We start from the raw sequence: 13,399 nt of genomic DNA, 5'->3' as shown, positions 1-13,399 counted from the left end.
AATCAGGTTTCAAAGCAAAAACCACTAATAACCCAGAAGTATCTTAACACTTTTAAATCCTAATGAAACAATTTCACTTGTGTCTTACACATATCTATTACAGCATTTCAGAAAATGATGCCATCAAACATGTTGGTGTTAGTGTGGTGGGCTGGGCTGCTTTGCTAACTCAGAAGTAGCTTCATTCCACATCATAAAACCAACATAAAGGGGTCTGTCGATGTTTAAATGTGTTAAAGTTGATTTAATGATGGCCTAATAAACCACAAACGTCACATTTTTGGCTATTTTCCTTCACCAAACAAAGACAAGGATCTGGTTAGGCTGGAATAGACACAAGAAAATGTTGATTGCATCTAGTTAGCTGTAGATAACTTTCATTTTATTTTAAAGGGACAATGTAGATTATCGTATCTGTCATTAAGACTAATTCTCATAGATGGAGTTGATTTTTGAACATCAGCTCGGAGAAGAAAAACTCTATAATCAAACCTCCAAACACTATATTGAAAAAAAACCCCATGTGTGAATGCCACTCTGTGTGATTGAAGGATATTAATTAGAATGATATGAAAGGTGCTAATTAAGCACAAGGCCTTGCGATATGACGAATTACTAAACATTTTTTTTGAGAAACAGCAGAAGCTGGTATTTTATCTGGCCCAGAAATGAGTTGGTGCTCAGACTGCTCGAGTGTTTCATGCAGTGAACTTTTGGGTCAACTACACACCGGAACCAGTTTTATGGGAAACCATCCACAGATAAAATTTGACCAACCAGACCATACAAACTGAAAATGACTGCTTTGCTTTGAGATTTATTGCTTTGATAATTGCCTAAATACTAAGAAAAATGTGGCAAAAATCACAATTTAGAGTCAAACAACCAGAGAAATGCTTCCATTTGATTTTCGCACGTTCCTTTTTTTGCAAAAACTTTGTGTTGTGGCAATGATTTTAAACAATTTTTTAAGTACAAACAAAAATAGTGTATTTTAACCTTGTTTTACAAAGGCTGTATTTATTTGCCACCAGCGAAAAACATCCTTTTCCTTAATCCTGTCTGCATGATGCATTCACACCAAGATGGAGTTGGAGTTTATTTTGTCAAATAAGGCCAAAGTAATCAAATTCAAACAGAAAGATAATCAGATTTTCTTGAAGCGCCCTTGGCTGTTTTTTGTTGTTGTTATCTCAAAAGTGAAACATGTTTGGAATTTTTCTGGATTCAATTTAAAAATGTGCGAGGACAGAAAAAAGGGAAGTAGCTCAGCCGTTCAGAGGGAAGCAATTTGAATTACTTGTGGAATTTCATTCAGTAAAAAAAAGTCTCAAATGTGTTGAAGTTAATCATTTCTACATGAATGTCCAAACAGAGAAAGGAAAGAGGAGGTTTTTAGTTGTGTTGTTTCTCAGATCGTACATAAAGTTATGGACTCTGAATGACTCGCGCCCGTTTCATGATCTCGGGCGTCAGACGTCAAATGCAACCCAGAAGTTTTCTGGCACACACAGAAACTAATCTTTAAGCAGATCTCAGAGAGTGAAGTGAGGCACAGAAATGATTAATTTCCTTCCACTTCAGGAGTAAGCGATAATCAGTCAGCTGTTTGCCTGAACATGGATTTTTTTTTTTTTTTTTAATGCCGCAGCACCTGGGATGTGCCATTTTTGTTTGACCTTACTGGTTTGTTTCAGGCCGTTTCAATGAAACTCCAATAATACCATGCAAAAAAACTAAAGGCTTGACATCAAACAGAGAGAATCACAGCTCCTTTGCTTATGGGTAAATACTTTTTGACATCCTTTGGAGGGTGAGGGAATAACTACAGAAGTAATGATGTGAGGAGTTTGCTGTGTTTCCTTTTGATGTCAGGTGATAAACCCGTCTCTGCTCTCATTTTCTCGGACAGGTTTCTTCCACCTGAGAGTTCCTGAATCCTCTGCAATGGGCTCCGCTGTCGGCAGAATAAAGGCCCACGACTTGGACATCGGGAGGAACGCCGAAGTAGAGTACACCATCGTTCCCGGCGATGGAGGCGCCATGTTTGACATCACAACCAATGAGCACAACCAAGAGGGGATGATCATTCTCAAAAGGGTACGCCAACTATTAATCCACTTACAATTAATTGTTGATTAAATGAGTTCCAACTGATTAACTAATAATGCACGCCTAGACCTTCTTCCAGAGGTGTAGTTTGGGTGCCATCCAGTAGAGGGCAGCGCTGGTCATCCTTAAGTGGAGCCAGATGATACAGAAACAATGATGGCGGGGCCATACTCTCCATCACGTTTTGCGTGATGGAAAGGATGTTACGAAACAATAGCAGAGGGGACGATGCAGAAAAGTTGTAAAAATGTGGATAAAAATCATGACGCCAAAAAGCAGGGTTGATTTTGAGAGCTGTCAAAGTTTTGACATTTTACTTCAAGAGCAACGGATGGTACTTCAGTTGTAAATATCTATTCATGGGAAGTAAGAATATCGTATATTATATTCATTTAATTTTATGTTTCCATTGAGCTAACCTAAGAAATTCCTGTTTTGTTATATTTGACAAATATTTTGTCTAATAATTTGAGAATACCAACATTTTCTCTTTATTCAGACGGTATTTAATAAAGCTGACAATATTTATATTTAATGATGTTTCTTTTAAATTCATCATATTCTGTAAAATGCAACCCTTTATGTTATGGAAAGATGGTCAGCCCTCTTGATACAAGGGGAAATGGATGCTTATTGATTAATCGTTAGTCAATTGGTAAAATCAATAAACGTTAGATTAACTCAATAATCAATAACTTGCATCCCTACTACATGAACTCAATTCTTCCACTTTCACTCACTCCATTGTTACATCTTTTGATGTTGTGATGCGTTTTCTTTCTTGTTTTTAAGTCGATGCATAATTTCAGTTTATTGGTGCCTTATTGATAAGTCGGAGGTAGGATGGAGGATCGGGACCCATCCTGCAATAATGTGGGACCCATCCTGCAATAATGTGGGACCAATCCTGCAATAATGTGGGACCTGTCCTGCAACAATGTGGGACCCATCCTGCAATAATGTGGGACCCGTCCTGCAATAATGTGAGCTCAGAGTAACAATTACTTTTCTGCTTTGAAAGAAATCAGTTGTGGTGGTTTAAATAATCCCTCTGCTGATTTTTCAAGCATGTCCCTGTAGGAGATGACTCAGCAGCAGACCCAGAACTTGCCAGAACAAATACGTGTATATATATATATACACACACACACACACACACAGTATATATAAAACTTCTGGTCTGTGAACAACTTGGAAAATGAGCTGTAGAGTCGCTCTACAGGTGAACTGTCAAACTGTTTCTTGTTTTTCACCTTTGGGACCAAACACAAGCCAATATACTGATTTGTTTTAGATTATGTTTCATGTCTGACATGAATTAGATTAAAGGAGGTGACAAATGGCAGTTTGTTGTCAAACCAACAAGGCAGTAATGCCTTGTTGGTTTGAAAGCTTAACATTTCAGGCCTCTGCTCCGCTCATGTGACGCCTGTCAGGTCAAATGATGACTTTCTCTGTTATCAGTGCTTTCAGTTTTCAATTGCATCATTTTCAAAGGATTAGGCATTTATGTCAGATATGCAGTGGACCCTTGGTATTTGCAGAGATTAGGGACCGATTGCTTAAATCTGAATTTAAATCTAATGCCAAACACACCTTAATATGCATTTATTACTAATCTACTAATATGTGAATCTGTAAATACTGAACCCTGAATAGGTGGGATCCCTCTTTATGTGGCTTTTTTTAAGCTGCTGAGCCGACCAATAAAAATGTGGGATATTGGCTACAATGCAGTTCAGTCCCACACAGATCAGTTTGCATTAAAGCTAAATTAAGCCATTCACTACTTGTGTTTCTCAAGAATATTGTTTATACTAGAAAACTTGTAATTTTATTTCAAAATAAATTGTTAAGACAAAATACAGATTTTCATTTTACTATCAATGCTATTAGAAAGAGATGCATTTTTCCAAAAGTACAATTCTGGAACTTAATGCCAACTTTTGTTATATTTAACAATGTATAAAACAATATTTTAGTAAACAGCAAATAATGTAAGTTTCTGGTTGTGATCTGAACCAAAGTTAATTATATGGCTAACCTGAAATTACATGTATTCTGGCAGGTTTTATTTTTATTTAATTGTTTTGTGATGTAATTGAGTGATGTGTTAGATGAGCGGCAACTAAATGTGGATCCTAAGTAAACGAAACTGAATTAAATGTAAAATACTCTCCATATTATAAGCACAAAGCAATAGAAAACTAGTTTGAGATGCAACTGACGGAAAGAAAATTAAATTTTATTTGATTCTTGTGTCCTCCCCTCTCCTCTATGCCACCCTGAGTAACTGCCCCAAAAAACAACCAAGAGCCACTTCCTTATATGGAAATTACCTGCAGAAAATGTTTAACTGGTGACATTAAGCAGCGTGTTCTCCCTCCTGCTAAATGTATTTTTACATCTAAACAAATTAACTGAAAATTCATATAAAAAGCATAATAATACATTTATATATTAGCAATATATTATTTTTACACCATTTGTCCTTGGCTGGAGTGGAAGGTACTTATTTGCATCCTTAACATTGTATGCATTTTTTTTTTTTAACGCTCTTTTGGTGAGGAGCAGCACAGAGTCATCACTCAGGAAAGCGCTGAACTTCTGAGGAGCCGCCGGTGGTTGAATGCTGCATTTGAACTCTGGCATTTCTTTCAAGTGTGAGAGGCTGTCTAAATCCTGTCCAAAAACTTTGTGCTTCGACAGATCAGCAGAGAAAGAGAAACATACAGTATGAAGCATGGAAGCCCTGCCCCGCTCGCGAGACTTTTTTTTAAAAATAGAAGAGCTACCGTACCTGACAGGGAATGGAAGAGGTGGGATGCAAGCACATACAGAAATGTCTCACAAGCAGGGAGGTTTAAAAATAAACAGCAGTTCCCAGTCACTAGGGGGAGGGAGAGAGAGCATGAAGGGGAAGTTGGTTTTCTGCACTTCCAGAGTCAAAGACTCACCCATTTGTTAGACTTCTAATAATGTGACTCACATTTGTTTTTCCTAAAATATAAATTTGCTTCTTTAAAAGATGTAGAGGCAGATGTTGAGTCTGAACCTGTGATCTGGACCTCGTTCGATGTCGGGTTGCTGCTGTCCAAGCGGTGAAGCATCTCAAAGCGATGACATAAGTCTTTCTGCGCGCCTGCGCTATCTAAAGCATTCACTTAGCATGTCAGGGCTCATTTGCTTTGCCATATGTTCCGATGGATTAATACACCCACAGCACTGTGACCTCCTCTCAAAAGTATCTCATTTAATACCAACTACTTTTACCACATAAAGCATTTTTAGAGTCATAATATCTCTTTAGAAAATGGCAAGTGGCATAAAAGAGCGCGATACATTAGAGAAATTTATTACTCCCTGGATAAACCCTCAGAGATATATCATCTCATTTTCGAAGGAGACCCGCAACTGCCAGAGGTGAATGGAGAAAAAAAGACATTAGAGCCTAAGACTAAAATTAGAGGGAGAAATATGGTGCTAGAGCCAATGAGATGAGACCTGATGTGCTCCAAAGCTACACTGTAAGGAGATTTGACATGAAATCAATTACTATTTTTGAAAATATGTTTGCATATGGTTTCACTTTAGGATTAATTTAATCATTTATGTCCACTAGAAGTAGATTAAGAATTATATGTAAAGTATTTATATGTAAAATTACTTGACTGAATTAGGTTTTTGTGCTTTTTTGTGGCCGTCAACAAACTTCCAGCGTTTGGCTGAATATTTGACCTCCATTCTTCTTAGAGTGCATTAAAATGTTTGGTTTCAAGGCAGATGAAGTGAATCTATTGTATTTCAGCTTCCCAAGCTGCATTTTCTTTCCAATATTTCCAAAATAATAAAAAACACACATTTTCCATGAAAAATTTGACGTTTCATTCCACAGAATAACATGTGAACAGGTGAATCCAGGAATATTTAACTGCATCCAGTTTGACCCATTCCAAAACAACTAAGATGCTAGTTTTGGGCTCATTCTCCAGTTCACACCTGATTATCCAGGAAACTTGGTTCGATTGGGGACCAAAGTTGCAAATTGTGTTGCATTTGCAGCTGCTGCAGTTCTCTTTCACACTGCACTACCTCAGACCAAATCATTTAAAAACCCTGTTCCCCTCCTGTCCTGTGGGGGCGCCGCACCAAGAACCACTGAAGGAAATGACATGGAAACCTCTGCAGAAGTCACTGGGTTCAACTTCCTTCTTCATGAATTTTTTTTTTTTTTTTTTTGCCAAACAGGAAATACGTAAAAGAGCCGGAACATCCAGAACTTACAGCTGTTCTAATGATCTTTGCTCTTTGTTGTTTGCAGACTGGAAGAAATATGAGTTTGTTGAGGGCAACACAAAGCATCTGCAACTTGCTGGAAAACCTTTATTTAAATATTTTAGCAGATGAATGTGTATATTTGAGCCTGAATGTCTAATAAGTGGATTAATGTAAATTCATCATGACTGCAAAATGTTGCAACCATGATATATATTTAGCAAACATTTAAGTTTTATATTGTATAATCAGTTCAAACAGAAAAATATCCATCCATCCATTTTCTTTCACCCTTGTCCCTCAGTGGGGTCAGGACGTGCTGGTGCCTCTCCAGCTAACGTTCCGGGCGAGAGGCGGGGTCACCCTGGACAGGTCACCAGTCTGTCACAGGGCAACACAGAGACACACAGGACACACAACCATGCACACACACACTCACACCTAAGGACAATTTGGAGAGGCCAATTAACCTGACAGTCATGTTTTTGGATTGTGGGAGGAAACCGGAGTACCCAGAGAAAACCCACCATGCACAGGGAGAACATGCAAACTCCATGCAGAAAGACTGGGGCCGGGAATCGAACCCAGAACCTTCTTGCTGCAAGGCAACAGCTCTACCAACTGCACCACTGTGCAGCCCCAGAAAAATATCAATTTAGGAGCTCTTGAAATGACTTTATCAGTCAGTACTGAACTTCAGTTCTGCTTTGCAGCAAAAACAGACGTGAAATCCTCCATCAGTCTTTATGTCGGCTCTCAGAACGTGGTCAGAACTTTCTGCTTCGTAAAAGTCTGCCCATTAAGAAAGTATCTTCTCACTTGTGTATGTGGCCTTGGTCTGGCATGACCCCATCTCCTTAGGGTGTGTGCACAGTTAAAATCTTGCAGATCAATCATGTCCAAACACATTAATAAAATTAATATCCTGCTTTCCCCACAGGCATGGCCGCAGAAGGCGAGGACATAATGATATTAATTCACTTTAGGCGCTTAAAGCTTCCAGCTTGATGACAGTGGGTGGGTAATGTGCATTTATGAGAGTTGCATGGAAAGAGAATAAAACAAGAGCCTCAACAAAGTCTCATTAGTGTTTCAGGGGCCAAGATACACCTACTCTTAGAATAATGGCAAGCATCAACAAAAGGGGCATTAATCGAGGTATGAATAAAGGAAATGAACCTGTGCCTGATTACGTGACCGTTTTGCCACAATAATCAGAATTAAACCTGTCATTACTCAGAGATTCAGACTCGGTGAACTCGCTTTTGTTTGGCATCACAGGAAAAATATTAATTCTGCTTAACGACTTACAAACTGTTTCATTTACTTAGATTATATGCCTTAGCTATGAGAGTCTGTAGTACAAGTACACTTCTATATGACGGTTTATTATGGCCAAAAGCAAAACAAGAAAGAATAGGAGTACATTTCCACCAATTAACTCAGACATGTTGAAATTTTATAGAGAAAAAAACGTGAAAATTTTGGTTCCATAAAGGTAAAAAATGTGCTACCAAAAAATAAATAAATTTGAGGTTAATGCTAGAAAACGCTTGAAAATTTCTGAGTTTGAAAAATGAAAAAAGCTGGACTTTTTCAGCTTTTGATACTAAGAAATTTCCAAGTTTTGTCTAGAAAATTTTAGACAACATCTGAATTTTGTATCACAAATTTTAAACTTTTGAAATTAAATTAAAAAAAGGCTTATTTTTTGATTAAGTGAGTTTTTTTCTCACAAATTTTGACTGTTCAAACTCAGAAATGTTCCATGTTTTTTCTGGAAAATTTCTGAGATTAATCAAAAAATTTCTGATGTTTTGGTATAAATTCAGTACAACTTTTGCATTTTTTTTTCTACAATGGCCTTAATCTGCTGTTGTACTTCTCCCAGTTTTCAGTCAACATCACTGCAAAATTTTACCTCATTCTCCTAAAATGTGCCGTTTCTGTGGCAAAACATGCAACACATATTGAGGAGACTGCCGCCCACACAGGAAGCTTCCCTAATGTAAGCTTTTACCTGCCGACGCTGTTGCTCACGGTCTGACTCGGCTAACATAAGACCCTCGCTCGCCGATACCTTCCTGCTCTGTTCTCTGCGTTTCCCTTTGGCAGGATGCAGCAGACCCCTGTGGTGAGTTTAAATGCCATTTGTTGTCAGAGGTATTGAGATTCGGAAGAATAAAGAACGGCAAAGGAATGCCACGTTTGCATAATGCAAAAGCCCCAAACGATCTGTGTGATATGGCGAAGGAAATAAAATGTAAATGTCAGTGAGTGAAGAGTTTTGTAAGCAATGCTTTTGTGCGAGGATGAGACGGGTTTCCTTCTTGATATTAATTCTTTTATCTGCTGAAAATGCTTCCTGGATTTGGGCTGCAGTTTGGTATCACAGAGTTGTGGCATTATTTCCAAAACCTTACAGAAATGTTAATGTTTCCAAGGGAATGCACAAAATATTACCAAGTGTATTTGGTCTAGTTTCTAGTGCAAATATATTGGCGTACTTGAAATAGGACAAAACTAACTCAGTGAAATAATAACAAACAGCTTTGTTCTACTCGCAGATTACTCCACTTAAACCTAGAACTTTTTCATCAATATTAAGGAATTATTCACTATAAAAAAGCTCCAACATCATGATAAAAAGATACTGGTAAGTTAGTTTTGTGTTAGTTCAAGTGTAGTAAGATATTTTCACCAGAATGAGACAAAAATACTTTTTATGATTTAGTTTTTTCCAGTAATTGAACATTTAAAGTAGTAGTAGTTTCTGTTGCGTAGAGATGAAAAACCAACCAGGATCCAGAAACAAATATGTATCTCATGTGCTTAAAACCAAGTGAAAAAAATATTTGATCACCAGAAAACCAAGACACCTTTGCTAGCAAGAGACTTCCTGTATTTGTCAGCAGTGTTGACACTTCAGGACACATTTTTTGCCACTTTTCTTTATAAAAAGTCTCATTTCCAGGTTTTCTAGATGCTGCATTGCAGCTCAAAGCTTCAGACTCTTCTACAGATTTCTTAAAGATTGGGAATTCGAAGATGGGATAAACTGGTCTACGACTTGGATGTCTTTTTTATACAGCACCAATTCACATTGAACATCATCTTGAGGACCTTTAGCAAAAAAATTCACTTTAATTCAGTCACTCAAACATTAAAGTAGATCCTGTATATCAAACAGTGCATTAATATCAGTTTATTATTGAAATTAGTTTAAAAAGATTCTAAGGAAACCGGCAGATTGCATTGAATCATTGACTTGCAGCATTCACTCCTTCTGGACATATCTACAGTAGGAATTGTGCATTGTGTCTTTGACTTTGCATGTAGCAACAGCGGAAAGGAAAAAGTCCTCTTTAACAGGAAGAAACCTCCAGCAGAACCAGAGCCTGACTCGGTACAGGCGGCCATCTGCCAAGCTGAGCAGATTCACAACAAAGAAACAGAAAAACTGATACAGGAGTTAATAAAAAGTAAAAAGTTAATAGAAGAAGAAAACGTTTAGTTGGCAGCGTTATTTCAGCCGATGCTTCCCTGCAGTAAGGCAGCAGAGCCAAACAGAACGGCAGACCAGATGCAGCTTCTATAGAGAGAGAGAAAAAACAGAGAAAACATAAAACTGACTGCTGCTTTATTGCCTTAGTGCTGTGTGGCATCTTTGTCATACTGTGAGATTCCTTTATGACCCGTCCTACGAATCCTGGCTGAAAGAAGGAAGTTCTCCTCCAAGTTTTAACTCATTTGAACACTCAGCAGACAAACAGTCTCAATTCGTAATGTTTCCAGCTCTTTGCTTGACAGTGGAGGTGATATTTTTTTAAAGAGCTCAACTTTTCATGATTACTACAGGAAGGAAGATCCTGCCATCCAGATCAAGGTCGACTGATGCTTCTATTTCCCAGCACTGTCTCTAACTTCTTATCAGACTTTCTGCTGACTGTATTCTAGTCCAGGACGTTTCCATATCTTTGACCCCAAAGAACATTAATATCTGGCTGTGCAAACACAGAAAATATTATAAGACATGTAAAGAAACATCAACCTTTAAAATGTTTTTATTCACCTTTCAGTAATTATTACATTCATTTAGCATAAATGTTGCCTTATAACGTCTGACTTCAGATGGCCACGAGTTCTGTGTTGGAAAATCTTATCAGATAAATACACTGACTTTGACAGATTTTTTCCATTTTTCATTACAGTCCTCTCTATATGTAATATTTTATACTTATCACCTCAAGTTTTATGTTATTTCATAACTCTGGTCTTTTTTTAATCAGAAACGTTTCCACTTCTTGTTTGCTACGCTAGCTTTAGGAGCTAAGCGGCTTGGGGAATTTGACTGGCAGCCAATCAGAAAATGAGCATCAGAAATGTTTAAATCAAATATTTTGACTTATATTTTATATTTAAGAATGATTGAAAAACAAACTGAAATAGTGAATTTTATGGGATTCAATTTAAAAACAAATTTCCCCCACAGTGCCCCCTTGTGGCCCTCCAGGGCGTTGCAGCATAAACATTGAAAAACACTGTTCTTGTCCATTCCATATTTCTGTAGATGTGTTGTTTTTTTTACCTCAAGACGTAAATATTTCAACGTTTTGTTTTTTTTTTACCTCAAGACGTAAATATTTCAACGTTTTTCTTGATCTTTCTTTATGCACACAGACTACACTTGGTTAGTTAGGAGTAGATTAGGTGTCCTACAAAGTTGAACTCTAATTGATATAAATCAGCGCCAACTTTTGTCGTGGCATAAAGTATCGTTCATTTCCTTTCTTCATTTTAACATCCAGACTTCAAACTTCCCTATTAAAGACTCTCTTTCACATCTTTTCATGCAAATTTCAGGCTGGAGGATCAAAAACGTAGGTTTCTCATTAAAATCCGTACCTTCTTTGCCAACAAAATACTTTAAAGGAGTTATGACAAACCCGGCTTTTGTCTGTTGTTTTAATCAGGTATAACGCACATATTTCAACTGATTGCAGAAGTAAGAGACGAAAGCACTTCAGTCTGTTTTTGTGCCTTTCGGGCTCTTTCTGATGTAAGTGTCTAAAATGCTCTTTGGGGGGGTTATGCAAATTCACTTTTCTTTTTTCTTCTTCTTCTTACGTATCAGACAGAGAGGTGTTCGTTACCCGGTTACATTTTTAGAACATGCCCCGGCACATGAGCGCACAAAAGGTGCGTGATCCTTTGATCCGCAAAAATATTCAGCGAAGTGAGTAATTGATTCGCGGCTTAGTGCGAGAGAAGCCTCGGTCTAAACGGAGAACCTCGCGTTCTCGTCATCACAATGATACATCATGTTTAGTGACCTTCTCATTGACACTAATGGAGCAGCAGAAAGAGACAGTGTGCAGTTCTGATGCAAATGAAGACATTTATTTGTTTACATCGTGTATACCCCTGACACCCGGCGTGGAAGGATTTTTTTCTCCCATTGTTTCACTCCCAACGTTTGATATACTTCCATTTAAAACAATAAGACATTGTGGTGTATTCCCCACACTGGGTGGGATTGCGAGCCCATTTAATTGACCACATCCCCCACAGAGGAATGCACCGAACATGTGCTATATGCCATAGGGGAGGAATGTGATATTTACAGGACACAGAGCCAGGGAGGGAAAATGAGCGATTCCTTGGAAAGGTGAGTAGCAGGTAGCTGAAGATGAAGCTTTTGTGTTCCCAGAATACTGACCCACCCACATGTTTGACTTATTTCAGAGTGCTGGAATATCCCCTGAGATAGGTGCGCAAATGTGTGCAGAGGATCCCTGTTCGCTCTCCTTTGACTCACTTCCCTCACACACATATTGATGAGGTAGAAAAAAGAAGAAGAAGAAGAAGAAGGGCTCAACGGGAGAGAAACGAAAGCCACATTGTGCACAGAGCGGAGTTTGGCAGACCCCAAATTAGAGACTCAGGAAGGTTGGTTATGATAAGAGGATCAGGCTGAGTAATGGGTTCAAAGGATGATCATCTGCTTCCCAGTCTGCCAATACAAGGGGATGGATGGCGGAGTGGAGGGGGGGAAGAGCAGCATGGAGGCATTGAAGGGGTTTGCACATCCCATCTGCAAAACACAAGATTATGGGAGACAATAGGTAAATCCTGCAGAGAATTCCCAGGAAAGCGTGCAGACAAATGTGAGCGCACAAACCGACGCACTGAACATGAAAACGCATGCTCAAGGACACGGCTGCATTATGAGGCAACACACAGATGGGAAGCAGTTGTTGCACACAGAGATTCAGATGGATAACCTTGGGTTGTGGAGGTAAAGATGAAATCATTGTCCATTTGCATGCTTGCTGATTTTCTCTTAGGAATGACAAAGAAACGTACACTGCAAAAACACAAAATCTTACACAGTATTTTTGTCTAGTTTCCAGTTAAAATATATTAGTACACTTTAAACAAAAAAAAAACCTTGCAAGTGAACTTTGGTCAACATATATGAGTTTGTTCTAAGCAAATAATTCCTTAATATTGATGAAAAAGTCCAATATGTGGAAATGTCTTTTTATAAGTGAAATAATTTGCCAGAGGAACTAGTGCTTCTTCATCAAGATTAAGGAATTATTGACTTGAAATAATTGCTAAGAAGTTACTTTCACGTTAGTTTTGTCTTATTTCAGATGTACTAAGAAATCTGCAGTAGAAACTGGTCCAGAAATACTTGGTAAGATTTTATTTTTTTTGCAGTGGAGTTGAAATATTGTGAGCGCTAAAGTAGCAGTGCTGTTTAATGACAGCTTGCTGGCTCCTGCTCAGAGAATCCATTTTTCAAACATGACTATATCCTCGCTGTGCAAACTGAAAGCCCCCACTGGCCACAATACACTGAGTAAAGAGCATTTGCAGCAGACCTGTGGCGACACTTCCAAATCCTCTGGCCGCGGAGTCCATAAAAACTGTTGGACGGAGTTGCATATGATTTGTAAACTGCAAACTTCTTAATACCCGACCCAACTACAAGCTTGGGAAATAA

The 13,399-nt window shown here is 38.2% G+C and overlaps 1 protein-coding gene and 1 long non-coding RNA gene across 4 annotated transcripts in view; one reads left to right on the top strand and one right to left on the bottom strand.

Annotated features, from left to right (window-relative positions):
* Positions 1-13,399, bottom strand: part of LOC103456690 (uncharacterized) — a 65,667-nt gene that overhangs the window by 4,453 nt on the left and 47,815 nt on the right. For 2 of the 3 annotated variants that reach the window (XR_001776057.1, XR_532291.1), the window contains one exon: positions 11,769-12,481. The exons of the other annotated variant lie outside the window; for it this stretch is intronic. This is a non-coding gene — a long non-coding RNA (uncharacterized LOC103456690). Of the gene's footprint in view, positions 1-11,768; positions 12,482-13,399 lie in introns of those variants that run through there. 3 annotated transcript variants of the gene reach the window in all.
* LOC103456689 (cadherin-12) overlaps positions 1-13,399 on the top strand; it is a 151,306-nt gene that overhangs the window by 98,328 nt on the left and 39,579 nt on the right. The window contains exon 6 of the mRNA XM_008396402.2: positions 1,913-2,100. Coding sequence (XP_008394624.1) covers positions 1,913-2,100 — 188 coding nt within the window. The remainder of the gene's footprint in view (positions 1-1,912; positions 2,101-13,399) is intronic.

The sequence above is a fragment of the Poecilia reticulata genome, linkage group LG20 (genome assembly GCF_000633615.1).
Source record: "Poecilia reticulata strain Guanapo linkage group LG20, Guppy_female_1.0+MT, whole genome shotgun sequence".
Classification (NCBI taxonomy): domain Eukaryota; kingdom Metazoa; phylum Chordata; class Actinopteri; order Cyprinodontiformes; family Poeciliidae; genus Poecilia; species Poecilia reticulata.
Note: the sequence above shows the minus strand (reverse complement) of the source record. Positions and strands in the feature narration are given on the sequence as shown.